Consider the following 26,772-nt stretch of genomic DNA (forward strand, 5'->3'; position numbering starts at 1 on the left):
TCATATAGTGTAAATAACTCAACAAATTAATATCCCGACAACATTGACATTTTTAGTTTTTTTTAATACTCTAGTAATTCTCTTAAATTTATTATTCCGTTTTAACATATTTTTATTTTGGTCACACACTTAACGTTTATGCGTTATGCTTACACGAAAATGGATATCATACAAACTAGTAAATCATCACTTACATTTTAGCTTTAGGAATCATAGATAACTAGGATAAGACATGCGCCTTGGTAAATTTATATGAAAATTATTTAAGAAATATCGTATTGAAAAAAAATTATATTATTGATCGAATTAATATATTTGGCCCTTAAACAATTTTTTAAAATTTTTTTTGTTAATTACATAATTTGTTTACTAATGAACTGATCATATTTTTAAAAATATTTTAGGTCAAAAAATTATTAATCGCATAAAAACCTAACGTTTAAGCCGAAGAATCTCATGTCTACTATTTGGTTACAATGAAACTATTTCATCTCGATTTTATATCATGATTTAAAATTTTAAAAGTTAATTATGGTTATGAGAAGTTTACGTTCACGTGCCAATCCTATCTATCTTCAATATTTTTCTCTTTTTTGTCATTTTGGTTATTGTTTGATATAAATATTGATTTTTGAGTTTATTCTCATTTCTTTCTTTTATTTTGGCCTGAGATTTAGAAAATGTTTAAGATTCAAATTATTAAAGAGATACATACTTAGGTTAAGATCTGCACCTTGTGCAGAATCAATACATATTTTATATTTTTCTGCATATTATGAAATAATAAAATAATAATTATATATTAAATAACTAAAAAATCATTTACTATTATGTAATAAATTGGCTTGCACATATAAATCAAATGACCGCTCTTGTTTATTCGCAATCATTTTAGAATAAATAAATCAAAATAATCAATCTTATATATCGTATATGATATACAATTAAATTTAAACAATATGAAGTATATATATATTAACATAAACACCTATTAAAATAAAGCTATTTGTTTATATGATTTTATTATCATTGTATCTTATTATAGAAAAAAAATTAAACATTGATCACAAAAGGTCATGTGAGATTTTTAACAGTTTTAGTAATTTATACTCGTTTTGAAAAATTTAAAATACAACATATACAAAAAAATCTAAAATTTTAATATATGATTATTTTAATTCTGTAATTTATTTTAATAGTAAAGAATTAAACAAAAATGATAGAAAACATACAAATTATTAGCAAATATTCATTATTTAAAATCATTAATTACTATATATATCATAATCACATTAGATAATTCCGTAAGTTTTATTTAAGGAAATAATATATAATAAATAGCCACATTGTTTTAGTTAATATCATATGATATCATATAGTTGGTATTAAATGTTTCTAGTGAGATATAAAAATCCAATTGGACCAACATGTTTTTCAATTTCAATGTGAGGCTGACACGTATGATTAATTAACTTTACAATTGATTGACACATAAGTAAGAGATCTTTTTTAATTATTACAAAATTGAGGTTACATCTTTTCAAATGTTCCTCAATTAATACATAGATGATTTAGTAAAAATTAACACAATAGTATTATTATTTTTAATCAGAAAAACAAATGTCTTTTGTGATTTGACATTATATGGTTTATATCTATTAATTCTTGAGGATTTAGAGATCAAAAACAAATGTTTTATTTTAAATCCTAGTCACGCAAGAATGGTAAATTCATTATCTTTAATATTTTTTCCGTTTCTAAATATAAATTGTTTTACGTAAAACATGTTTATTAAAAGTTATTTTATCTAAAAAATATTATTGAAAATATAAATTTTAAAATATTCAACTAATTATAAAATAAAACTTTTAATTTTGATTGGTTATTTCAGTTTTTGATAAAATTAAAGTTAACTAGAAAAATAAGAACACTTTTATATATTGAAACATTTTTTTTTTTAAACATGTTATATTTTTGGAACGGATGGAATATTTGTTTGGAAGGGAGGGTAAATATTAGGATTTTACCCGTTTTACCCTCTGGTAATATAATACTAGGGGGTATTGGATCTTGAAGTTTGATGGAATTTGAAGGAAATATAGTTTCTATTAAATTCTACTGTTATTCAATTATGAATTTCATCAATTCTTTCACATTCTTGTGTTATTGAATTAAAGATTTCTATTCTGGTTTATAATTACTTTAAATTCTACTGTTATTCAATATTTGATAGATTTTGTAGTAATGTCACTTGAAAAGAATTTAATGGAAAATGTATTGTCAATATGTAAAGAAGCAATTCTTTACTTTTATGATGAGATTTGTCATCCTAGTAAAATTCTAACGGTGGTAGTATAACAAATATACCGATATTTTGATTTGTACTCCCACCTAAAAACAAAACAAGTGAATAACAGAAATATCTTTTGTAGATGTTTTCAGAAAATCCCTACAAATTAGTACTTATAAAAAGTTCAAATTGTTGTTGACAATAATCAAATAATATACACAAAATCTCAACAAATGAGTGCGTATCCTTTTAGAAAAAAATCTCTTTATAGATTGCTTCACCTATATATAGCACTGATCATATCACTTCTCAAAGCAAGAAAATCCCACCTAGAAAAGGTTTCCGCAGAAATGAGTAGTTTTTGTCTTTTTGTCTTTTTGTTATCATTAGGTGTTAGTTTTTGTTATAATTAGTGTTCACCGTTTGCTCATATTATTTCTTTTTATAAGATAATCATTCGCATATATGCATGTTAAAGATGACTAATAAATATTTTCATTGTTGTATTAGGATGGAATCAGGAGAAGCATCGCAGCCACAAAAAGTTAAGAGCGGATATTTTCCATGGACATCTCAAGAGAGTCACTTGTTGAAACGTCTTCTTGTTGATGGTATCAGACGAGGATGGCGTGATTCAAATGGCTCCTTGACCAAAAGAACAATAGAGACAAAGGTATTACCGATTCTAAACAAACAGCTCAGGTGCAACAAGACTTACAAGCATTACTTGAATCGAATGAAATCCTTGAAAAAAGAATATCATAGTTACACAGACCTGCTTCGATTTAGCTCTGGTTTTGGGTGGGATCCCGTAACTAAACAATTCACAGCTCCCGACGAAGTATGGGAAGAATATCTTAAGGTAATTTTTGTAACTCCCTTTTAAAGTTTTAATAGCTTTTTATTTATTTTTTAAATATTTTCACTAATGAACATATAACATTTACATTTTTATCAGGCACATCCAAATAATGATAATATGAAGACTAAAACCTTTGAAGCTTTTGAAGACTTACAAGTCATTTTTGAAAGTGCTACAGCAAGGGGAAACAACGCATTTGGACTTGGTGGTGATGCAACTGCTGAAGCTTTTGAAGTTGAAAATGATGTTCAAGAAAGAGAAGATGTGAACCATATGGAAAATGGTACTGAGTCTAATGAGACAACATGTAGACCTTCTAAAGAAAAGTTGCCTTCTAGGAAGAGAGCTAAATTCATGCTTACTGTTGGGCAAAATTCACGACATTGCCACGTAAAAGATACATTTAAAAGGTCCAAGTTTGCAATAAGCACTAGCTTTAATCGTGTTTTAAAAGCTTTACTTCTCATAGCTCCAAGCCAAATGGTGAAACCAAATGGTTTAGTTCCTACGAAAATTAGAGAAAGTACACGATTCTATCCATATTTTAAGGTATATTATTTCATCTTTGGTAAAGTTTTTAGTTTTTGTTATTCCTAAAATTTAATTAACATTTCTTTTGAATTTATTTCAGAATTGTATTGGGGCGCTAGATGGTACACATATACCTGCAAAAGTAGTTGGACGTGAAGTGGCAAGTTATCGGAAAGGAACAATATCACAAAATGTGTTGGTTGTATGTAACTTTGATCTGGAGTTCATATATGTTCTTAGTGGATGGGAAGGTTCGGCGCATGATTCAAGAGTGTTAAATGATGCTTTAACTAGAAGAACAAACAATTTTCAAGTACCTGAAGGTAAACTCTTTATAATTTATTTATAAATCACATGTTAAACAATTAGTAATGTTTATTATTTAAAATTTTAGGTAAATTCTATCTAGTTGATTGTGGATTTGCAAACAGAGTCAATTTTTTGGCTCCTTTTCGAGGTGTTCGATACCATCTACAAGAATTTACTGGACAAGGATGTGATCCTAACACTGCATCTGAGTTATTCAATCTTCGTCATGCTAGTTTGAGAAATGTGATCGAGAGGATATTTGGAATGTTTAAATCAAGATTTGCGATTTTTAAATCAGCACCTCGTTTTTCCTATCAAAAATAAGCTGGATTGGTATTGGCATGTGCAGCGTTGCATAACTTTCTGCGGAAAGAATGTCGATCAGATGTAGGTGAATTTCCTGCTGAAGAAAATGTCCAACAGAATGCAACAAATGGCAATCAAGTTATTCGAAACGAACCTTTGGGAACACAAGAACAAGATAGAGAAAATGCAAATGCTTGGAGAACAACTATGGCAGAAGATATGTGGAGAGATGTCATAGATTTAGATGATCCATAGATCTTATTGTTAGTATTATGCATTTTAATAAAATTGCTACAGTCACTGAACTTTTGTAGTAGTAGTAACGCTTATTTTTTTTTACTTTCAGTTTTATCACTAATAAAATAATATTTGTTACCTTTTCAATAAGAAAGTTTCAAAAATTTCATTGATTTTGGAACGTGCATTCTTTTAAAATCCATAAGAAAAAGCAAACATGGGAATTATGTAAATACATTAAAATCACATCAAGTCTTATAAACTACAGCAAAAATTACTATTTATGAATTCTTTCAAATTCTATTAAATTCTTTGATTGAACTTGATTCAGCTTCACCGTAACGCGGTCGGCGGCTGACGTTTTCTTTAACCTAAGGGAAAGGCTCATCGCTTTTAACATTAACAAAACGCGCCTCCGCACTCAAAAGGGTTTTAGGGTTTTACAGAGAAGAGGTCGCGAGAGATGGTGAAGAGCGAGAAGACGACGCTGGGGCGGTCCCTGGTGAAGCACCACAACCACATGATTCAGGAATCGAAGGACAAAGGCAAGTACTACAAGAATCTCCAGAAGAAGGTTCTCGAATCCGTCACCGAGGTCAGCGACATCGACGCCATCCTCGAGCAGGCCGAGGAGGCTGAGCGTCTTTTCACTATTAATCACAGCAACACCACTCCGTTGCCCATTAATGTGTAAGCTTCTTCTCTTGTTTCAAAAAGTCCCTCTCTTTGTGTTCATTTGATTGAAATGGTTATTATAGTTTGAGCTCAGCTTGCGGTTGGTAATTTCGATTTGGGGGGTAATGGTGTCGTCTTGAATCAATAAGTCGATTTGGTATGAAAAGTTTAAAACTTTTTTGCTTAGTAATAATGGAGATTAGAGAACTGTCACTAAGCCTCAGCTGAACAAATCTAAATGCTCTGTTAAACTGTTTATCTAATGTTGTTTGGGTACAGAGACACGCAGTCTAGCTCAAGTACTATAGCAGCTGAGGAATGGAGGGAGCAACAGAAGATAGAGGAGGCTTTACACGCCAGCAGTCTTCAAGTGCCTCGAAGGCACGTGTTTTTCTTTTTCATTGAATTGATTTCTCTTTTTACATATCTCTGAGATTGTGAATAATTTATTTTCTTCATCTTCAGACCTCCATGGACACCGGAAATGTCAGTGGAAGAACTTGATGCTAATGAAAAACAAGCTTTTCTTAATTGGCGCCGGATGCTTGTGAGGTTAGCTTTTTGTTTACCCCCATCTTAATGACCATATTACCATTATTTACTTCTCCAGTGTTAAACGAAATCATTTTTTCCCTGAAAATGTTTGTTTGTAATAGTGAAATTTAATCAGCTTTTGTCAAATAGTTTTCTCGGATGGTTAAGTATGATGCTTTAATTAATAAAGCTCATGTATCTTGATCAATTGTGCCCTTCTGTCACACTTTTTTATCAGTTCTTCTCAGCATATTTCATTTTCGCTGTTATTGATATAATGTGTTATGTCTAAATTTTTATATTTTGTTTATAAACTACTGCTTGCTTAAACTGGAGTATCTTTGCAACCTTTGTATGATTGAGGTGTGTTCAAGACATCGTTCGTTTTAAAACCAAGCTAGATAGAGTTTATAACCTTTCTTTTACTATATTAGGTGTATGCTTTGGTTTCGGCATTTGCATATTCTAACTGTCACATTACCATTTGCTTATGCATGCTTGTTCTCCTGTATCTGTGTTCAGACTCGAGGAAAACGAAAAACTTGTGCTGACACCATTCGAAAAGAACCTCGACATCTGGAGACAGCTTTGGCGTGTTCTTGAACGAAGTGATTTGGTAAGTCTCTGATCTATGGTTAGGTGTAATAAACCTCTCATTAATCTCAATCTAGATTTCTTAAACACTTATCCTTTGTGCAGATTGTTATGGTAGTTGATGCTAGAGATCCACTGTTTTACCGTTGCCCTGATCTTGAGGTATTGCATTCTCTCTTTAGAGTCCACTTGACACTCTGGTTCATATACTTGACTTAAAGATTCGTCTCAACGCAGGCATATGCTCGAGAAATCGATGAGCACAAGAAAATGATGCTTCTAGTTAACAAGGCGGATCTTTTACCTCCTGAAGTCAGGTATGCCTCCTATTGTTTCCTTGCTACTTCCCCTCCAGCCTCTTTTTTTTGTGTCTTCTAATCAATTGGTTTACTTCTTTAACATATATCTACAGGGCGAAATGGGCAGAATATTTCCGCCGTAACGACATTCTCTTCGTCTTCTGGTCAGCTATAGCCGCCACAGCCGTCCTAGAAGGCAAAGTCTTGAAAGAGCAATGGAGAAAAGCCGATAACTTCCAGAACACAGACGATCCAGAAGTTGTGATATACGGCAGGGACGAGCTCTTGGCCCGTTTACAGTCCGAGGCCCAAGAGATTGTCAGAGCGAGGAACTCCAGAGCACCTGTTGATGAGACTCAGCGTGAGAATGCTGTCGTTGGATTTGTCGGCTACCCGAACGTAGGGAAGAGTTCAACCATCAACGCATTGGTCGGTCAGAAACGAACAGGAGTTACCTCAACTCCAGGGAAAACAAAGCACTTCCAGACATTGATCATCTCTGAGGAGCTTATGCTGTGCGATTGTCCCGGTTTAGTCTTCCCTTCGTTCTCGAGCTCGAGATACGAGATGATCACTTGCGGTGTGCTTCCTATCGACAGGATGACAGAGCACCGCGAAGCTATTCAGGTGGTTGCTGACAAGGTCCCTCGCCGCGTCATCGAGAGTGTTTACAACATTACTCTTCCTAAACCGAAAACATACGAGCGTCAGTCTCGTCCTCCTCTTGCTGCTGAGGTTTTAAGAGCTTACTGTGCTTCACGTGGCTACGTTGCCTCTAGTGGACTACCTGATGAAACCAAAGCGGCGAGGCAGATTCTGAAGGATTACATCGGAGGTAAGCTGCCGCACTTCGCAATGCCGCCTGGGATGACGGAGGAGAAAATAGAGGATGACACTGGTCGAGAAACAGGTTCAGATTCTGAAGAAGGTGAGGGTGATGAGGAAGGAAGCGAGCAAGTTCCTGGTATCGATGACGTGCTGGATGATTTGACCTCGTTTGATCTGGCGAACGGGCTTGCGTCTACGAAGAAAGTGACTGTGAAGAAGGAATCGGCGTCACATAAGCAACACAAGAAGCCGCAGAGGAAGAAGGATAGGAACTGGAGGGTTAAAAACACAGAGGAAGGAGATGGAATGCCTCTGGTGAGAGTTTTCCAGAAACCTGCTAACACAGGGCCTCTCACGATGCGTTGATCTCACCATTATTGCATAACATCCAAAGTTTATGATATGCAGTTTGGTGTATCAAACGAAGATGCTTCAAAGTTTTTTTTCTATATATGTAATAACAGTTGAACCTGTCGTATTGATGTTTTTTGTTTCCAAAGTTTTTAGTCGTTATTTGGTGAAAAAGAGAATGGTAAGAGTGGCAATTGAAATCTGGTTTAGTCTTGTTTGTTGATCCATACTCCATAGCATCTAGGGGTGGAATTTTTGACCGAACCGAACCAACCGGAAAGTTTGGTTAGGTTTGGTGGAAAAAAAAATTAGGTGTTTGTTTTTTTATAAAAAAAAATTTCAATGTATCAATCTTTACCAAAATTCGAAACTGAACTAACGGAATAAACTAAATTTAAAATTGAACTAATCGAACTAACCGACCAAACTAATCGAACTAATTAAAATTAATCGATTTTTTTGAACTTTTTCAATTTAAACCGAAAATTTACCCGAATTAATCTTAAAACAAAAAACTTTCCTAAAATTTGTTGAAGTCAAATTAACCGAAAACTGAACCGAACCTAACCTTTTCCGGTTTACTTGGGTGATATATTTGACCGAACTCGAACTACCGGAATAAACCGAACCCAGATGCTTGGTGGAATAGTGCCCTGCTTGCTAGGGTACAGAACAGGTTTATATTTCCAGTTGATACATTAATTAGGGTATTAAACCGAATCCGGAAGAACCGAACCCGGATTTGGATATCGTTAAATAACCGGGAGGATCTTGTATATCTGTCTTCCCTTTAGATATACTCCGACAGAGAGAGAGAGAGAGTCGATAAAAGAAAGAAAAAGTTGGACGAATGTCTGCTTCGTTGTAACTTCTTCCCAGGGAAAATTAACTGTTTCTGTTTATAAACGAAGCTCGACGAATCTGACCACCGAAGCTAGGGTTTCCGATTTCACCACCTCCGAGAGTGACAGAGAGAGAGAGAGATGCTGCTGGTCAGAGATTCGTTCCTATTCGAATCGTAGCTGGATCGGTTCCAAATTAGGTTTTTACTTTTCGAAGCTTTTGAGATTTTTGATTAAACAATGGATGAAGATTCGTCTATGGTCCCCGTGAACGATCACGATCAGCACGATGAAGCTCAATCTCAGAGGGATGCGTCGGGGGATGGCGGAGGATCGATGCCTGCCTTTTCGAGTCCCGAACCGACGGGTTCGCAGCAGGAAGCTGTGGGAGGAGGAGAAGCGCAATCAGCGCAAGTCGTTGTTGGGCCGAGGTGCGCGCCGCCGTATTCGGTTGTTGATGCTTTGATGGATAAGAAGGAGGATGGGCCTGGGCCTAGGTGTGGTCATACGTTGACGGCGGTTCCGGCTGTTGGCGAGGAAGGGACGCCTGGGTATATTGGGCCTCGTCTTGTGTTGTTTGGTGGTGCTACGGCGCTTGAGGGTAACTCGGGTGGTACTGGAACTCCGACTTCAGCAGCTCCAAGTGCTGGCATTCGTACGTTTTTACCCTTCTCCTTTTGCCTCACTTGTTTCTAGTTTTGGTTATCTCATAGAAAGTTTAATTTTTTTTCTCTCCAAATGGCTTATTCCCCTATGGGTCACGTAGCTATTACAAAGATCTTTATTGGTTATGTGCTTGGAATCCTTGTGATTTTGTCTTGGTTGGGATACTTTGGTGTATCTCGCTTCGATTCTGTTAACTTAGCTGGTGGTGTCAGCTTTTACAGTAGCTCTCCCCAGTTTCACGTTCTTCTTTTGTTCATACCTTAAAATAATTGTGCGAGTTCCGAGATCTCGTTATCTACCTTCCTTTTGTCTAGTCAAGTTAAAGTTGTAACCTTTTTCATGTGAGATTGGCAGATCCAATAACTAGGTGTAGTAGCTGGACATAACATTGGCTGTAGAATATTTTTAGCATTATCTTGGATCTATTATTCCATTAGTTCGCTAATAGATTCTAGCTCTTCATAGACTTGTCCGGTTGTAGTAATAATTAGGGTGTTCATTGTTGCGCAGGGCTAGCTGGAGCAACTGCCGATGTTCATTGCTATGATGTCCTTTCTAATAAGTGGACTAGGTGAGCATATTTTTTTTTTCTTTTCCTGTATATGTAACTGCATGAGATCCTGTCCTTTTTAATAAGTCGGAATACTAGTTAATTTGATTAAATGAGGCTGCAGACTTACACCATTTGGAGAACCACCAACCCCAAGAGCCGCACATGTGGCAACTGCAGTTGGGACCATGGTAGTTATTCAGGTAGGGGAAAACAATGCTATTATATTATGTAAATGATGTCAGCTTATCGATTCAAAATGATAATTTCCAGTCAGCTTTGAGAGTTCTTATGAATTCTCTCTCTGGTGCAGGGTGGAATTGGTCCTGCTGGTTTATCGGCCGAAGACCTTCACGTTCTTGACCTCACTCAACAACGGCCACGATGGCACAGGTTCGAAAAATAAACCCGCCACTAGTCGCTACTGGGTTTCGATTTCCTTTTACTATTTTGTGTCTTGATATAAGCTATGTTCTCTATCCAGGGTTGTTGTTCAGGGTCCTGGACCAGGACCGCGTTATGGACATGTCATGGCACTTGTGGGACAAAGATATCTCATGGCGATTGGTGGAAATGATGGTATGCAGTTTTCCATGTTGGCTTATTCTCAGTATTTTATGTTAGACCATCATATTATCCTTAAAGCTTCTCGTTTCTGAACTCTTTTAAACCATTAGGAAAACGTCCTCTCGCTGATGTATGGGCCTTGGATACTGCTGCCAAGCCTTATGAATGGCGTAAGCTGGAACCAGAAGGAGAAGGTCCACCTCCTTGCATGTAAGTTTAACCATACTCCTTGATTATCGCGTCCTTGCAACTGGAGTAATATTGTTTTTACTATTTTGTACATTGTACCTAGGTATGCAACTGCAAGTGCGCGTTCCGATGGCCTTCTTCTCCTCTGTGGTGGAAGGGATGCAAATAGTGTGGTAAGTGGCAGAGTATCTTTACAATCATGCTCAATTTCCTCTCTGGAAATAGACACGGACCCACTGATAGAGGCATGATTTTAGAATTTTGGCTTCCGCTTTGTTGTGAGATATGAATGGGACCATGAGATGAGAGTTAGTCCATTGTTGTATAGTTAGTCCATTGTTGTAGAGTGTTCATTCCATCATCCTCAGTGGACTCTGTAGTCTGTCTTGGTCTTGAATGCTTGATTGAGGGCTAAATAATTGTTCTTTTGTATTGATAGCCTCTGGCCAGTGCATATGGACTTGCTAAGCACAGAGATGGACGTTGGGAATGGGCCATAGCTCCTGGTGTCTCACCATCTGCTAGATATCAGCATGCAGCAGTATTAATACTTTTTCCTCATTGGTTTTCTTATCTGGCCTCATCAGTATAATTAAACTGCTTGATGGATTATTTAGGTCTTTGTAAATGCAAGACTTCATGTGTCCGGTGGGGCACTTGGTGGTGGCCGCATGGTTGAAGATTCATCCAGTGTTGCAGGTTAGCAAAACAACGAGAAACTACTTGAATATCTGATCAGATAATAGGTGCACCATTTTTAGTCTTCTGTTGGCCATTGTTGAAATGTGTCATGTATAGACGAAAGCTGTATAGAGGAATATGCTGTTCTTTTTTGCCAATCGACGTGGTTCTAGCCATAAAATTATCACTGAAGCATTTTAGCCATTGTTAAATGTGTTTGATTTCTAGACAAGATACATAATGGTTTTATAATAATATGTGCACTGAGTGGATCTACAGGTCTCTGATTATTTCATCTATTGTCTTTGTACAGTATTGGATACTGCCGCAGGTGTATGGTGTGATACGAAATCCGTTGTTACTAGTCCGCGAACTGGCAGATACAGTGCCGATGCGGCTGGTGGTGATGCTTCTGTTGAGCTGACTAGGCGTTGTAGACATGCTGCTGCTGCAGTCGGTGATTTGATATTTATCTATGGCGGTCTACGTGGAGGTAAGAAAAGTATAGGCAAGACTTATGTCAATGTACCTAATGATTTCTGATACATAGATTCCACAGTTTCCTCTGCATGCTTCTTCATGAGGAATTCATTTCTCTGATTGGATTGATCACTGAATGTGATATAGTATACCTCGTATGGCTGGCTGTGACACTGTAGATTTGCACTTGCTTAACTATGTATTTTTTTGGGATTCAAATCTAAGAGATTATATTAATTTTGAATTTCTCCTAGACCTAGTTCTCTCCATCTTGTAATCAGTTTGCACCTGTTCAAATTGCAAAGATGGCATCACAACGACTTAACTATATATTGGTGATACTTCAGGGGTGTTACTCGATGGCCTTTTAGTTGCTGAGGATCTTGCCGCTGCGGAAACAACATATGCGGCTTCTCATGCTGCTGCTGCTGCGGCAACAAATTCGGCTCCAGGTCGGTTACCTGGAAGGTATGGTTTTTCAGACGAAAGGAATAGGGATTTATCTGATTCAGCTGCTGATGGTGCTGTTGTGCTGGAAAGCCCTGTTGCACCCCCTGTAAATGGTGATCTGCATAATGACATAAGCTCTGAAAATGCAATCAATCCAGGAATTAGGTTTGCCAACTTCCTTAACTACTGATTTATCTTGTGCTGTATGGTTAACACAGTTATGTATTTAGTGACGACTATCCAAAACAACTTTGTAGGAGAACGAGCAAGGGTGTGGAGTATCTTGTTGAAGCATCAGCGGCAGAAGCTGAGGCGATAAGTGCTACGTTGGCTGCTGCCAAGGCACGGCAGGTCAATGGTGAAGTTGAGCTTCCAGATAGGGATTGTGGTGGAGAGGCTTCACCTAGTGGGACACCTACATTTTCGCTAATGAAGCCAGATTCTATGGGATCTGCAGGGATTCGTCTTCATCATAGAGCCGTGAGTGCCACACTTGTTGTCTTAAATAATAATATATTTCTAACACCATGTTCTTCATTTATAAATATTTCTTACCCCAGAGTCACCAGCAATGCATTTTTGGTTTATAATGGTTCTGGCACTTGTTATTAGGTGGTGGTTGCTGCAGAAACTGGTGGCGCCTTGGGTGGAATGGCTAGACAATTTTCTATTGATCAATTTGAAAATGAGGGACGACGTGTCAGTTATGGGACACCAGAAAGTGCAACCGCAGCAAGGAAACTATTAGATCGACAAATGTCAATCAGTAGTGTTCCTAAGAAGGTAAAAACTTGGTTCCCCACACGACGTATTGCAATAGAATCTTATGATCCTAAATGTGGATTTAAGAAACACAGTAATACACGTGGTAAAATTTATGATAAAAAGGGTACAATCGTGAAATATTATATTTTACGATGCTTTCTTGCTGTGACATTGATTTATCTTTTGGTTGCAATGAAAAAAAATGAAAGTATCATCAAATGCTATTGTATAGTATATTATCTCCGTTTTTGCTTTACTGCTAACTCACTGGTGAAAATACCTTTGCATTCTATTTTGTTCAGTTTGAAACTGGTTGCGTAAAGTCGAAAAATTACTTTTTAATTCGGAATTCTAATGAATTATTTTTAACGAGTTCTAATGAGCTTTTTTCTCAACTATGTGATAATAGGTTATAGCTCATCTTTTAAAGCCTCGTGGGTGGAAGCCTCCAGTTCGACGCCAGTTTTTCCTAGATTGCAATGAAATAGCTGACCTTTGTGATAGTGCAGAGCGTATCTTCTCAAATGAACCAACTGTATTACAACTTAAAGCTCCTATCAAAATATTTGGTGATCTGCATGGACAGTTTGGGGATCTTATGCGCCTTTTTGATGAATATGGTTCACCATCTACAGCTGGGGACATATCGTAAGTTCACATTCTGACGTCATTGGCCGCTACTTCTTTTACTTTTGCTATTTTGCTGGAACATTACTCATTCTGTTGTATAATTGTCAGATACATCGATTACCTCTTCTTAGGGGACTATGTTGATCGAGGTCAACACAGTCTAGAAACAATCTGCCTTCTGCTTGCATTAAAGGTTGTTCTTAAGTGTATTGTGTTAGTTTTGACTTGATGCAGATGTTCTAGTTGCTTGACCATAGAGGGTTTGACATTCTACTTTCATTACTGCAGGTTGAGTACCAGCATAACGTACACTTAATTCGGGGAAACCATGAAGCTGCTGATATTAATGCTCTTTTTGGCTTCCGAATCGAGTGTATTGAGCGAATGGTAATGTATTATGCTTCTGGATCTCTTGTTTCCATTCCATGTTTAGTTGTCTCACGCTGTGGTTGTTATGCAGGGTGAACGTGATGGAATCTGGGTGTGGCACCGAATAAACCGTTTATTTAATTGGCTACCGCTTGCTGCATCGATTGAGAAGAAAATTTTATGTATGCATGGGGGTATTGGTCGTTCTATAAATCATGTGGAGCAGATAGAGAGTATTCAACGTCCAATTACAATGGAAGCTGGCTCTATTGTGCTCATGGATTTATTATGGTCAGTCTATGTCGTCTATATGTTGTTCTGGTTAATTTTGTGGTCGAAGTCTTACAAGTTTGTTAATTTGGAATTTATTAGGTCGGATCCGACTGAAAATGACAGTGTGGAAGGTTTAAGGCCCAATGCTAGAGGTCCTGGATTGGTTACATTTGGGGTGAGTAAATTTCTCTTGTTTCAAATTTATAAGTTGTCTGAGTTTTGCTTTTCCTCCCTTCATAAGATCAGCGGGATAATCTAGTTTGCTCCCGGTAAAGTGTTAATTGCTTTTGCATTTCCTTTTTACCTGTTCTGTTATTGACCATGACTCGGCAAATGCAGCCTGACCGTGTCATGGAGTTCTGCAACAACAATGATCTTCAATTAATCGTACGTGCACACGAATGCGTGATGGATGGGTTTGAGCGTTTTGCTCAGGGGCATTTGATAACTCTCTTTTCAGCTACAAACTATTGTGGTATGTGTATTGACTCATTGGTGCCATAATCTTATCAGATAGCTTGATGTAGTTATATTTGTTTGGTTAATAACCTTACACGAACCTCAGGTACGGCAAACAATGCTGGGGCTATCTTGGTATTGGGGAGAGATCTTGTAGTGGTTCCTAAGCTCATTCATCCGTTACCTCCAGCACTTTCATCAACTGAAGCTTCACATCCAGATGACACTTGGATGCAGGTTGCTATAGCCTCAATTCATTAGCGAAATCTTAAGTACATACATAGCTTGACATGAAAAATTTGTACTTAGTTTGGTATTGGTATTTTGCAGGAGCTGAACGCAAATAGGCCAGCGACACCAACCAGAGGACGCCCACAAGCTCCAAATGACAAAGGAGGCTCTCTGGCTTGGATGTAAGGTAGAAGAAGAGGCACTCGTGGACATACATACCGCAGCCAAACACTTTGTAACATCTGCCTCCTGGTGTTCCTCATGTTTCTGTACAGAAAAGATGAGCTATTAAACAAGAAACGATGAGGGTCTGGAGATATCAGGGGGGTTGTGGTAAATTGAGATGCGGGAAGGGTAGAAAAGTAGTTTTGGTGGTGGTTTAGTAGTGATTTGTAGAGTTCATTCGTTTGGGCTTTAGTTCTCTCTTTCAACTTTTATTTTGTCAAATGTTGTGTTTCTCTCCAATTTATTGCCTTCTCGTTTTGGTTTGTGGTATAGTTTCTTGGCGTGTGGGACATGAGTTATAATGGTCGACATGCATATCATCCGTATTAGGGGGTGTTAGTTGGGGGGACGGATGGTTTGCTGTTTTTCTATTTATTCTGTATCATATAGACGTTGGGGCTTTTGTGTATCTTAACTTATATTCATTAAGCAGCTCATACTTTTGTAACGTTTGTGTTGATAATATCATATTATCATGATACCAAGAAATTTCCTTGCTCCCTTGGCGTTATCCAAGGTTGCAAAAAAAAAAAAAATTCATACTTTTTTGTAGGCATGGGCATAATATCCGTAACCCGAAATTCGAACCGAAAAATCCGATCCGTATGCAGTCCGAAATGTAAAAAATATCCGAATGAGTCTTGTAAGGTGGTACAAAACATATCCGAACCCGAAGTGTTATTAACTGAATCCGAAGGGTAATCCGAAAAGATATCCGAAGAAACCGATTCAAATGTCCAAAATAATATACAATATAATTATATGAAACATGAATATATATTTCAAATATTGAATTTCATATTTATTTTGATATGTTATGTAACAATAAGTATTTAAAATATAAATAACTACCTTAAATACTTAATTATATATAAATAAATATATATTTTTTATGTTTTACTTTTAAATTTTAGATTTTATTTCGGGTATATCCGAACCGATCCAATATAACCCGAATCCGAATGATATATGATTAATGATGTGATACAAAACCGATCCGAACTCGATGTGTTATATCCGAACCCAACCCGTACTTGCAAATTTACTAGTATGAGACCTAGGAGATGTTAGAAAAAAGAAACGAAATCCGAAAAACCCGATCCGAACACCAACGGGTACCCGAACGCCCATGCCTACTTTTTTCTGTGTATTTGTAACGGTGAGCTTAGACACTGTAGACAGCAAGTAGGAATGGGTGGGACAAAATTCTACCTCTAGAGAGACCAACCAATTTGATTAGACGAGTACTTATCAAAGTTTTGTACTTGTGCATATATGATCTTGAACCAACATTGAAACCTAGTCAATGTTCAAAAAATTGCTAGGTGATTAATGCTTAAACAAAACACCTTCTAAACCAATTTCTTTTTAGTAAAATTATATCATGACTGATATATCATTTAGGCGGACGTCACTCTCACGCCTAGCTTTTGTGGTGTGGTGCACCGCTAAAGTTAGACTCAATGCACCGAAGAAAAGGGGAAAGAGCTCAACTCTAAGAGCATCATTATCGCCCGTATCTAGGGGTATCTTATGTTTAATTTGATTTAAAAGAAAATCAAAAAGATAAATAAACCGAAGAGACGTCTCTTAATTTGGTATCGGAAGAGCCGTCTCTTCGCCTTCCTCTCTATCTCTCTCCACTCCCTCTCCCATGGCAGCTTCTTCTACCTTCTCCCTTCGTTAGATCTCTGCAAACCGAGGCTTCCGGCGATGATCGTCAACTCCCTCCGCCGCTGTCTCCGTCATCCATCGCTGAGTATCACGTGAGCTCCGGCGGATACATGCGCGGAGCTGTGTATCGCGAGCCAAATCAGCCTCTAACCATCGAAGAATTTCACATTCCCCGACCAAAAGTGAATGAGATTCTCAAAACCAAAGGTAATTAATTACATATATCCTCATGGCTTGATTCGTTTTGAAATAATTTTAAAAAAAGCTTTGATTTTTATTTTTCAATTTGGTATGTAGCAGCTTGTGGAGTGTGCCACTCTGATCTACATGTGATGAAAGGAGAGATACCATTCTCTAGTCCTTGTGCTATTGGTCATGAGATCACTGGTGAAGTCGTTGAACATGGTCCTCTTACTGATCACAAGATCGTCCAAAGGTTTCTCAAACTATTTTAAATTGGAATCATATTTTTTCATATTACAAATCCTGAATGTCTCAAACCTTTTTTGTTTCAGATTTTCAATTGGTTCTCGTGTAGTTGGAGCTTTCATTATGCCATGTGGAACATGTTCTTATTGTGCTAAGGTGAGGTGGAAAGTGTAGACCTTTCATTGGATTCTCAGTTTTTAGCTGATACTCTTTACTCGGATACAGGGCGATGATGATCTTTGTGAAGACTTCTTTGCTTATAATAGAGCTAAAGGAACTCTTTACGATGGTGAAACTCGTCTGTTTTTGCGTCATGATGGTAAAAAAAAGTTAAATTTGATTAGGCTTTTGTGGCATGTTAGGGAGAAGCATGATTGTTTTACATTTCTTGCTTTCCGACAGATTCACCGGTGTATATGTACAGTATGGGAGAGATGGCTGAGTACTGCGTCACACCAGCTCATGGCTTAGCTCCTCTACCAGAGTCTCTGCCATTCTAGGCTGTGCTGTTTTCACAGCGTATGGTGCTATGGCTCATGCTGCTGAGATCCGTCCTGGAGATTCTATTGCTGTTATTGGAATCGGTGGTGTTGGCTCAAGGTATGTTACTTATATGTGTCATTGTTGTTTTATTACTTGATTTGGTATGACCAGAAACTAACCATCTTTGAGGTTGTTGCTTCAGTTGTTTGCAGATAGCGAGGGATTTTGGAGCCTCTGATATAATAGCTATGGATGTCCAGGATGATAAATTGGAGAAGGCCAACTCTTGGTGCTACTTCTTGGCTAGAACCAAGACTCTCCCTAAAAGAACCAATCGCCATCAAGAAGTTTAACTGTTTAAGCAGTCCAAAAACGGAGATGGTGTTTCCCCAACTACCATCTCGCGATCAGGAAACTGCTTCTCTAGTCATCATGTTGCAACAATTACAAAGAAGACGACATAAGGAAATTTCTTCTCTACTCATCATCTGGTAATGGCTCACAAAGTCATCAAACAAATTCCTTCGTTTTTATTTTTTATGTTTTTATTTTAAAATCAATGTTTAAAATGTTATCTTGTACTATGTTTTAAAAAAAAAGTTTAAGTTTAATAAAAAAAATTAAAAAAAAATTGGTGTTTAATTAAATTTTTTTTTTTAAGAACCTTTAAATAAGAGACTTGCAATGAAGCACGTAAATTTCCGGATCTCTTAGTCCAGACTCATTTAGGGTCTCTAGGATAAAGTGCTCTAAAAGCATTCATCAACGCTATCGTTTCCAGAGATCTTTGATGAGCTATATTAATCTTCTCTCATTCGTTAATTAAATATCTTATACACTGTACTACTATAATATACCCAGTACAATATTATACTTAATGACTACCTGCTCATCTTAACTAATCCAGCTAAACATAATAAACTTTCGTTTCACTGAGGTAGGGCTTAACTAGTACCCAACTAACTAGACCAGGTTCCATATGGTTAATTAAATAATATTATTTCACTTAAAATATCATTAAACGTTCAATGTTCATACTGCACCGCACTATTGAGTCTTTTTTTATAATAATAAGATAACATTTTCACGAGTCCCGGACAATGGACAAGAGTCTCTTACGCTATCACTATGTATATATAAATAACGGATCGATCCATCTATTCTAAAACAAGTCATCTCTTTATTTCTTTATCTCTTCCTGCTTGAAGGTCAGTGATAACCAAAAGGTGTAATGGAGAAACTGAGAGAGATAGTGAGAGAAGGAAGGAGGGTAGGAGAAGAAGATCCGAGAAGAATAGTTCATTCTTTCAAAGTAGGGGTTGCTCTTGTTTTGGTCTCTTCTTTCTATTATTACCAACCTTTCGGTCCTTTTACGGATTACTTCGGTATCAATGCAATGTGGGCTGTCATGACCGTCGTTGTTGTCTTCGAATTCTCCGTAGGTTCGTCTTGTAACCAGACTCAGCTACCTCCTAGCTAGCATTTTAATATTTTTAATGACTAAGGAAATATTAAAATGGGTATATATTAACTTTGGTTTGGTGTGTTACATAGGGGCCACACTTAGTAAAGGACTAAATCGAGGAGTGGCAACATTAGTAGCAGGAGGACTAGCACTTGGAGCTCATCAGCTAGCAAGTTTGTCTGGTCGAACAATAGAGCCCATTCTTCTAGCCACCTTTGTGTTTGTAACGGGTAACCATACGTAACACACGCATAATTGCATGCATACATTTTCTATTTACCTCGAAGAAAAGTAACGGTGATCATATATATGTGCAGCTGCGTTAGCAACGTTCGTGAGGTTCTTCCCAAGGGTGAAGGCGACATTCGATTATGGGATGTTGATATTCATATTGACGTTCTCACTGATATCGTTGTCCCAGTTTAGAGACGAAGAAATATTGGATTTGGCGGAGAGCAGACTATCAACAGTGTTGGTGGGAGGAGTCAGTTGCATACTTATCTCTATCTTTGTCTGTCCTGTCTGGGCTGGACAAGACCTTCATTCTCTTCTTGTCTCCAACTTGGACACACTCTCCCACTTCCTTCAAGGTTTGTTTTGTTGATATAGTATTTTTTTAGAATTCTCTTATACTCCGTCCGTTTACATAATGTTTTACAAAAATTTGTTAGCTTTAACTTTATCAAAACAATTTTATAACCAATTGTATTTTAAATGTTTTTTATAATTAAATGAATTAATTTTAAATTAAATTAGGTATGTTTTGTTGAGAATTGTGATATTTCTGAGAATTCTATTATATATACTTATTTATAAGTGGGAATTTGGCAGAGTTTGGGGATGAATATTTTGAAGCCAGAACATATGGGAACATCAAAGTGGTTGAGAAGCGGAGAAGGAATCTTGAGAGGTATAAGAGTGTTCTCAACTCAAAAAGTGATGAAGATTCTTTGGTGTGTACTCTTTCTCTCTTACCCTTCTTGATTCACTTGTATACCACCATTTTTGAACTAGTGGATTCTGTATTGATGATTTTATATTAAATTATGTATTGATATTGATATATTGTTACATTATTTAGGCTAATTTCGCAAAATGGGAACCGCCTCACGGCAAATTTGGATTTAGGCATCCATGGAAACAATATCTTGTCGTGGCTGCATTAGTCAGGCAATGTGCCCACCGGATTGATGCTTTGAATTCATACATCAACTCAAATTTTCAGGTATTGTTTTTTTCTACAACTTTGTTAGAAATTTGCATATATAATAATGAAATAAAAATTATCAAGTTATTTGTAAAATAAATCACAAATGCAAACACAAAGAAAAGAAAAAAAACATTAAAATTCTTACTCTATGTTTATATATATACTAAATAATTTATGTGGATGTTATACATAACTATGTTTCTTCTAAGTCTTTACTTAATCTCATATCTTTTATTAGATCCCAATCGACATAAAGAAGAAGTTAGAAGAACCGTTTAGAAGAATGAGCTTGGAGTCAGGAAAAGCAATGAAAGAAGCATCAATTTCATTAAAGAAAATGACAAAATCATCTTCTTATGATATTCATATCATAAACTCACAGTCTGCATGCAAAGCTCTTTCCACATTACTCAAATCAGGCATCTTGAACGATGTTGAGCCTCTTCAAATGGTTTCATTGCTGACGACGGTCTCACTACTAAACGATATTGTCAATATAACCGAAAAGATCTCAGAATCTGTACGAGAGCTTGCATCCGCTGCAAGATTCAGGAACAAGATGAAGCCGACCGAACCGAGCGTGTCACTCAAGAAGTTGGATTCTGGAAGCACTGGTTGCGCCATGCCAATTAATTCTCGTGATGGCGATCATGTTGTCACGATCTTATTAAGTGATGATGATAAAGATGATATTGATGATGATGATACATCAAACATTGTTCTTGATGATGATACAATCAATGAAAAATCTGAAGACGGTGAAATACATGTACAAACGAGTTGCGTACGTGAGGTCGGGATGATGCCAGAACATTCATTGGGTGTTCGTATACTTCAGATTTGATGTACTATTCATGCATTGTTTTGAACTATTTGGTCACACTTTTATTTATAATAATAAAGTCTTGGTTCTCATTTTCCCATGCGTTTGCTATTTATAAGTATTTCTATATCTGAGTGATTCTAAAGCTAAAAAAACTGGCAAATTTTATTGATGGATCAATCACTAGATTTTTCTTGAGGTTAGCTTTGAAAAGGAAGGGGCCGGGTGACAAAAACGAGTCATAGTAACACTTCAATTTGTAGGGATGATGATCAAGAATTAAAGACATCTAAGACAACAGTTTTCCCCTATGGAACAGACAACTGATTATAAGTTCTTGTAAAACAAAAATCATCTAATCACTTCATGACCTATTCGAAATTCGGTTTATAGCCTAACCAAAATTTGATAAGGCCTTAATATCCACTAAGAACAATAATATTAAAATTACATTCAATATCCCTTAGTATCCTCAGTTGTGATACTAGCTCCGCTGCATCACACGGCTGGAGAGGAATCCTAACAGGGCGAGATTTGCTGATCGAGAACTTGGGATGGACTGTAGGTAACGGAAAAGATATTAATATCTGGTATTAAAATTACATTCAAAATGTCAATTTCACATATAAAATGTGATCAAGACTCATTTTCCAAAAAAAAATCCTTCATCTGTAAAAAAAGTTTTCTTAAAATTTTGGGTAACTTAATTTCTTATTTTAACTGAAATAGAAATAGTCTAAGGTCAAAACGAAAAAAGTTGAAATAGAAATATTATAAAAAGGTGGCGTTCGATGGGGGTAGTGGGCTAGGCTTAGTGTTACTCGGTGCAAAAGGGGCACCATCCGCCATCTACTTACGCGTTCTAACCATGTTCTCCTTAACTTTTTAATTTAATGTTACTTTTCTTTGTAAACTTAATTTAATAGTACTTGGAACAATGTTGATACATTAATCTCATAGTCTATATACGTTGGTTTTAGCTAAGAAACAGAGAATACTGGTGGATATGGTCATTATACACAAATTAAACAAAGACAAGTGGTGAAATAAGCCAAGATATGTCAAACAATTGGTGAAGTAATACATGTGTGAGTTAGTTCTCCGAGACTCCGAGTATCATATGTAATGGAGCAAATGGACTGAATATCTCTGGCTTTGAAAGATAGAAAACGATGGGGGAAACTGAATCATGATTAGTCATGTCAGTAACCAAAACTACTAGATTAATGTTTATTTCATTATTTTAAGTCTCTCCACAAATGTTCATAATTGAAAACAAGATTATATTTATTTAATAAGACATTTGAAATTAATCAGTCCTCCACTGTCTTCTTGAATTTTTCATAAATAGACAAATGCATAAGTTACATTTTACAACTATAGTTTATGTGATCTAACTAAAATACATTTGTAATTTTAGCACAGAAGTAAAGTTTAGTGTAAGTACGTTCTAACTACTATAACCAATTTTGATGGAAACCTAATTATATATTACGTACTTTATATTTAGAGATATTTTGTTCATTATGTCATTAAAAAGATTTTTGGGAAACGTTTCTTTCAAATTTTAAAGAAAATTTTATTTTTAAGTGAAGATAAAAAATGAAAGAGATTTTTTTAACGTCTGGTTAATTATGATATTACAACTATGAGAAATATTGAATAGACGACAATTCGTCTGGTCTGCGCTGCTCCGAGCCGTCTTATGAGATTCATGTCTGATGGTACGCCATGCACCATGCTGAAGATCTCTTGTAACATCTTTTTTTATAATCTGCATAATTTAGATTTTCTAAGGTTTGAACTCCAGACCTATTCTTAATCAAACAGATGGATTAAGGGGACTTCCACGCAAAAAAAATGAAAGAGTTATGAATTACAAATAAAAACAAATATATATGTTATTAATACTTATTTTAATATACACATACCAACTTTTAAATAGTTAGATATCAAATGTTGGAAAGCACTAATTATTTACATAAAGAGTTTCTTTTGTACATGAACCTTCATAGGAAATTTCCGAAACAAATTAACAATGAAAAATAAAGCTTGCTAGCTACTAATGGCTCTGCTTTTTAAACATCGAATAAAATCAGCAACAAAATAGAATTTGTTTACGTAAGTACTATCTGCGTCTAATTAATAATACTCTTGTCTCTGATTAATATAATATTTCATTTTCAATTTGTTTATCATTTCACGGTCCGGTCCTATACAAGAAAGAGTCTCTGTTGCTCTCTATAAATAAAATCCACGCATCGAGAGAAAACAACATGCCATCTGATACTTCTTTTTCTCCTTTTGGAAGTATTTAAGAGAACCAAAATCACTTAAGAGGTGAGTGATCAATGAAAGGTGCAATGGAAAAAGTGAGAGAGATATGGAGAGAAGGGAGGAGAGTAGGAAAAGAAGACCCAAGAAGAATAGTTCATTCTTTCAAAGTGGGACTTGCTCTTGCTTTGGTCTCTTCCTTCTACTATTATCAACCTCTCTACGATAACTTTGGTGTCAATGCAATGTGGGCTGTCATGACCGTCGTCGTCGTCTTTGAATTTTCTGTAGGTTAGTCCGACATGTGATCAGAACCAGCCCCTTTAATATTTATGTCTGATATTTACGGAGTAAGTAGATTTAACATTGGTTTGGTGTGTACATAGGTGCCACACTTGGGAAAGGAATAAATAGAGCAGTGGCAACATTAGTAGCTGGAGGACTAGGAGTTGGAGCTCATCACCTAGCAAGTTTGTCCGGTCCAACAATAGAACCTATTCTACTCGCCGTCTTTGTCTTTGTGCAAGGTAACCATTATAACACTCATAACTTTATAGAGTACCAAGAAGATTCGAATTTTTGGCACATAGTCACCTCGGGTATTATGTCCAGAACATTGAAACTCGAACTGGATACTATGAATCAGGTCCGATCTGGAGCATAGACAAAAGAATCAGTCGCCTAGGATATCACAAATTTATTTAACAATTTTAGTCGTACATGTATGTAGATATTATAAAAATGTATGAAGAATAAAGGCATAAAATTTTATTTGAACGTACGTTGTACATGGGCACTGTTTCCATGACTAATGCATGGTATTATATTATATATGTGTGTGTGCAGCTGCGTTATCGACGTTCGTGAGGTTCTTCCCACGGGTGAAGGCGAGATATGATTACGGGATACTGATATGATGAATAAAGAAGACCGAGTCTTTTGCTGTTTGTTTCGAGTATTTCTTGTTGTTTAAGTTATTTGAATAAGTCTTCCTCTGTTATAGGAAGTGGTTTAGTTGTTATCGAGTTTGTAGGAAGTAGTTGTACGATTTGTTATTTAAGCAACGCTTACGTTGCCTTTGTCAAAATAAGAAAACAGAACTTTCGGTTTACAAAGAGTTTCAAGTGGTATCAGAGCTCTGACAAAATCTGTTGTGAGTTCTAGGTGAAATCAAAGTGAGAAGAGATGACTGAAAAGGAGTCCTCGTTGAGCATTCCAAAGCTTGATGGAGATTATGAGCATTGGGCAATGCTCATGGAGAATTTGCTGAGATCCAAGGAGTGGTGGGAGCTGATCGAGACTGGGATCACTCAGCACGGAAGAAACGTGACGTTGACGGAAGCTCAGAGAACCGAGCTTGCAGATCTGAAGCTCAAAGACCTCAAGGTGAAGAACTATCTCTTTGCCTCCATCGACAAAAATGTTCTGAAGACGATCGTGAAGAAGGACACGGGAAAGGACATATGGGAGTCTCTGAAGGCAAAGTATCAGGGCAACACACGGGTGAAGAGTGCACAGCTTCAGAGGCTGAGAAGAAACTTTGAAGTGTTGGAGATGAAGGAGAGTGACTCAATCACGGACTACTTCTCCAGAGTCATGATGGTGTCTAACGACATGCGGAATCTTGGAGAAGAGATGCCAGATGAGAAGGTAGTCGAGAAGATCTTAAGAACACTTGTTGAAAAATTCACCTATGTGGTCTGTGCGATAGAAGAGTCAAAAGATATCAAAGACTTGTCGGTGGATGAGCTGCAGAGTTCACTACTTGTCCATGAGCAGAACCTGAGTAAACACACTGGAGAGGAACAAGCACTGAAGATGGAAGGAGGAAGAGGACGAGGTGGTTATTCTAATGGACGAGGGGGATATCAGAACAGAGGAAGAGGCAGTTACAGAGGAGGTCGTGGAGGATAAGACAGAGGAAGTGGAAGCTTTGACAAAAGCAACATCGAGTGCTACAAGTGCCATAAGTTGGGACATTTCAAAAATGAATGTCCTAGCTGGGAGAAGGCGGCTAACTATGCGGAACTGGAGGAAGATATCCTGTTGATGGCTCAAGTTGAGACTGAAGAAAGACATGTGTGGTACTTGGATTCCGGGTGTAGCAATCACATGTGTGGAAACAAGGAATGGTTCTTCGAGTTTGACAACAAGTTCAGACAACAAGTGAAGCTTGGAGATAATAGGCGGATGCAAGTGGAAGGGAAAGGCAACTTAAGGTTGGAGATTAATGGTGTCATTCAAGTGATCACTGCAGTCTACTTCGTGCCGGGGTTGAAGAATAATTTGTTATCTGTGGGTCGGTTGCAGCAGAAAGGGTTGAGGATCATAATCGAGGAAGATACGTGTGAGATTTGGCACAAACAACAGCGCAGGCTGATCATGCACTCTGTAATGACCACAAACAGGATGTTTGTAGTAACTGCTATCGTCAAGGAGCCTAAGGAAGCACTAGAAGCAAATCAAGTTCAGAGTGTGGTGGAGACGTTGGAGGAAACTTGGCACAAACGCTTCGGACATCTGAATCACAACAGTTTGCTAACGTTAGCAGATAAGGCAATGGTGGAAGGTCTACCAAAGATCAACATCAATGGGACAGTGTGTGAAGTATGTATGAAGGGGAAGCAGATTAGAGAGAAGATACCAAAGAAGAGTCTATGGAGAGCAACACGACGACTGGAGCTGATTCACAGCGACATATGCAGGCCTATCTCACCCACATCTGAAAGCGGCAAGAGGTACATAATCAATTTCATTGATGAGTATAGCCGAAAATGCTGGACCTTCTTTCTTGCTAAGAAATCAGAGGCGCTGAGAACCTTCAAGGAGTTCAAGAATGCTGCAGAGAGGGAAAGTGGGGAGCTGCTTGTCTGTCTCAGAACAGACAGAGGTGGGGAATACAACTCCAAGGCGTTTCAGGACTTCTGCGTGGAACACGGTATCAAACGGCAACTGACAGCTGCATACACGCCCCAGTAGAACGGCGTAGCGGAAAGAAAGAACAGAAGCATCATGAATATGGTGAGGTGCATGCTGTTTGGCATGAAGGTACCGCTCAGGTATTGGACAGAGGCAACGCAATATGCTGTTCACATCCTCAACAGAAGCCCAACAAAGAGACTAGGAGAAGTAACACCAAGTGAAAAGTGGAGCAATCACAAGCCGACTGTAGAACATCTTCGTGTGTTTGGCTGTGTAGCTTATGCGCTTGTACCTTATGA

The 26,772-nt window shown here is 37.1% G+C and overlaps 6 protein-coding genes and 1 pseudogene across 6 annotated transcripts; all 7 read left to right on the top strand.

Annotated features, from left to right (window-relative positions):
• The first annotated feature begins 1,286 nt into the window (after nucleotides 1–1,286).
• Nucleotides 1,287–4,673, top strand: LOC106383270 (uncharacterized protein At2g29880-like). Its single transcript, XM_048766250.1, has 2 exons — nucleotides 1,287–3,152; nucleotides 3,249–4,673. Exons 1-2 carry the CDS (start codon nucleotides 2,760–2,762, stop codon nucleotides 3,747–3,749), a joined length of 894 nt encoding a protein of 297 aa, XP_048622207.1. The 5' UTR covers nucleotides 1,287–2,759; the 3' UTR covers nucleotides 3,750–4,673.
• Nucleotides 4,674–4,804: 131 nt separating this feature from the next.
• LOC106383109 (GTPase LSG1-2) lies at nucleotides 4,805–8,030 on the top strand. The gene is made up of 7 exons (XM_013823229.3): nucleotides 4,805–5,225; nucleotides 5,490–5,591; nucleotides 5,676–5,762; nucleotides 6,267–6,360; nucleotides 6,444–6,500; nucleotides 6,576–6,655; nucleotides 6,751–8,030. Exons 1-7 carry the CDS (start codon nucleotides 4,999–5,001, stop codon nucleotides 7,829–7,831), a joined length of 1,728 nt encoding a protein of 575 aa, XP_013678683.1. The 5' UTR covers nucleotides 4,805–4,998; the 3' UTR covers nucleotides 7,832–8,030.
• Nucleotides 8,031–8,608: 578 nt separating this feature from the next.
• Nucleotides 8,609–15,641, top strand: LOC106383110 (serine/threonine-protein phosphatase BSL2). Its single transcript, XM_013823230.3, has 21 exons — nucleotides 8,609–9,313; nucleotides 9,835–9,895; nucleotides 9,999–10,077; nucleotides 10,188–10,267; nucleotides 10,359–10,453; nucleotides 10,552–10,651; nucleotides 10,734–10,803; nucleotides 11,070–11,171; nucleotides 11,248–11,329; nucleotides 11,625–11,804; nucleotides 12,139–12,406; nucleotides 12,499–12,721; nucleotides 12,854–13,024; nucleotides 13,416–13,654; nucleotides 13,745–13,829; nucleotides 13,925–14,023; nucleotides 14,097–14,296; nucleotides 14,378–14,453; nucleotides 14,618–14,753; nucleotides 14,844–14,974; nucleotides 15,068–15,641. Exons 1-21 carry the CDS (start codon nucleotides 8,899–8,901, stop codon nucleotides 15,152–15,154), a joined length of 2,979 nt encoding a protein of 992 aa, XP_013678684.1. The 5' UTR covers nucleotides 8,609–8,898; the 3' UTR covers nucleotides 15,155–15,641.
• A 1,126-nt stretch (nucleotides 15,642–16,767) lies between these two features.
• Nucleotides 16,768–18,224, top strand: LOC106383273 (annotated as a pseudogene).
• A 766-nt stretch (nucleotides 18,225–18,990) lies between these two features.
• LOC106383133 (aluminum-activated malate transporter 1-like) lies at nucleotides 18,991–21,371 on the top strand. Its single transcript, XM_048766249.1, has 6 exons — nucleotides 18,991–19,221; nucleotides 19,334–19,474; nucleotides 19,562–19,834; nucleotides 20,076–20,197; nucleotides 20,326–20,469; nucleotides 20,693–21,371. Exons 1-6 carry the CDS (start codon nucleotides 19,011–19,013, stop codon nucleotides 21,296–21,298), a joined length of 1,497 nt encoding a protein of 498 aa, XP_048622206.1. The 5' UTR covers nucleotides 18,991–19,010; the 3' UTR covers nucleotides 21,299–21,371.
• Nucleotides 21,372–23,439: 2,068 nt separating this feature from the next.
• Nucleotides 23,440–24,660, top strand: LOC111198309 (aluminum-activated malate transporter 2). The gene is made up of 3 exons (XM_022709654.2): nucleotides 23,440–23,842; nucleotides 23,938–24,078; nucleotides 24,398–24,660. The coding sequence occupies exons 1-3, from the start codon at nucleotides 23,629–23,631 to the stop codon at nucleotides 24,466–24,468; spliced, it is 426 nt and encodes a 141-aa protein (XP_022565375.1). The 5' UTR covers nucleotides 23,440–23,628; the 3' UTR covers nucleotides 24,469–24,660.
• A 58-nt stretch (nucleotides 24,661–24,718) lies between these two features.
• LOC111211146 lies at nucleotides 24,719–25,516 on the top strand. The gene has a single exon (XM_022712061.2). The coding sequence runs from the start codon at nucleotides 24,737–24,739 to the stop codon at nucleotides 25,463–25,465; it is 729 nt and encodes a 242-aa protein (XP_022567782.1). The 5' UTR covers nucleotides 24,719–24,736; the 3' UTR covers nucleotides 25,466–25,516.
• The last annotated feature ends 1,256 nt before the right edge of the window (nucleotides 25,517–26,772 follow it).

Source organism: Brassica napus, chromosome C8, assembly GCF_020379485.1.
Source record: "Brassica napus cultivar Da-Ae chromosome C8, Da-Ae, whole genome shotgun sequence".
Taxonomy (NCBI): domain Eukaryota; kingdom Viridiplantae; phylum Streptophyta; class Magnoliopsida; order Brassicales; family Brassicaceae; genus Brassica; species Brassica napus.

Bases quoted from the DNA above. Each gene is read 5' to 3' on its own strand.
- LOC106383133 (XM_048766249.1), top strand. From the start codon at position 19,011: ATGGAGAAACTGAGAGAGATAGTGAGAGAAGGAAGGAGGGTAGGAGAA. The intron at 19,222-19,333 runs GTTCGTCTTGTA...TGTGTTACATAG, and splicing joins TGTCTTCGAATTCTCCGTAG to GGGCCACACTTAGTAAAGGA. The intron at 19,475-19,561 runs GTAACCATACGT...ATATATGTGCAG, and splicing joins CACCTTTGTGTTTGTAACGG to CTGCGTTAGCAACGTTCGTG.
- LOC111211146 (XM_022712061.2), top strand. From the start codon at position 24,737: ATGACTGAAAAGGAGTCCTCGTTGAGCATTCCAAAGCTTGATGGAGAT.
- LOC106383110 (XM_013823230.3), top strand. From the start codon at position 8,899: ATGGATGAAGATTCGTCTATGGTCCCCGTGAACGATCACGATCAGCAC. The intron at 13,655-13,744 runs GTAAGTTCACAT...TATAATTGTCAG, and splicing joins TCTACAGCTGGGGACATATC to ATACATCGATTACCTCTTCT. The intron at 13,830-13,924 runs GTTGTTCTTAAG...TCATTACTGCAG, and splicing joins GCCTTCTGCTTGCATTAAAG to GTTGAGTACCAGCATAACGT.
- LOC106383270 (XM_048766250.1), top strand. From the start codon at position 2,760: ATGTTAAAGATGACTAATAAATATTTTCATTGTTGTATTAGGATGGAA. The intron at 3,153-3,248 runs GTAATTTTTGTA...CATTTTTATCAG, and splicing joins TATGGGAAGAATATCTTAAG to GCACATCCAAATAATGATAA.
- LOC106383109 (XM_013823229.3), top strand. From the start codon at position 4,999: ATGGTGAAGAGCGAGAAGACGACGCTGGGGCGGTCCCTGGTGAAGCAC. The intron at 5,592-5,675 runs GCACGTGTTTTT...CTTCATCTTCAG, and splicing joins AGTCTTCAAGTGCCTCGAAG to ACCTCCATGGACACCGGAAA. The intron at 6,361-6,443 runs GTAAGTCTCTGA...TCCTTTGTGCAG, and splicing joins TTCTTGAACGAAGTGATTTG to ATTGTTATGGTAGTTGATGC.
- LOC111198309 (XM_022709654.2), top strand. From the start codon at position 23,629: ATGAAAGGTGCAATGGAAAAAGTGAGAGAGATATGGAGAGAAGGGAGG. The intron at 23,843-23,937 runs GTTAGTCCGACA...GTGTGTACATAG, and splicing joins CGTCTTTGAATTTTCTGTAG to GTGCCACACTTGGGAAAGGA. The intron at 24,079-24,397 runs GTAACCATTATA...GTGTGTGTGCAG, and splicing joins CGTCTTTGTCTTTGTGCAAG to CTGCGTTATCGACGTTCGTG.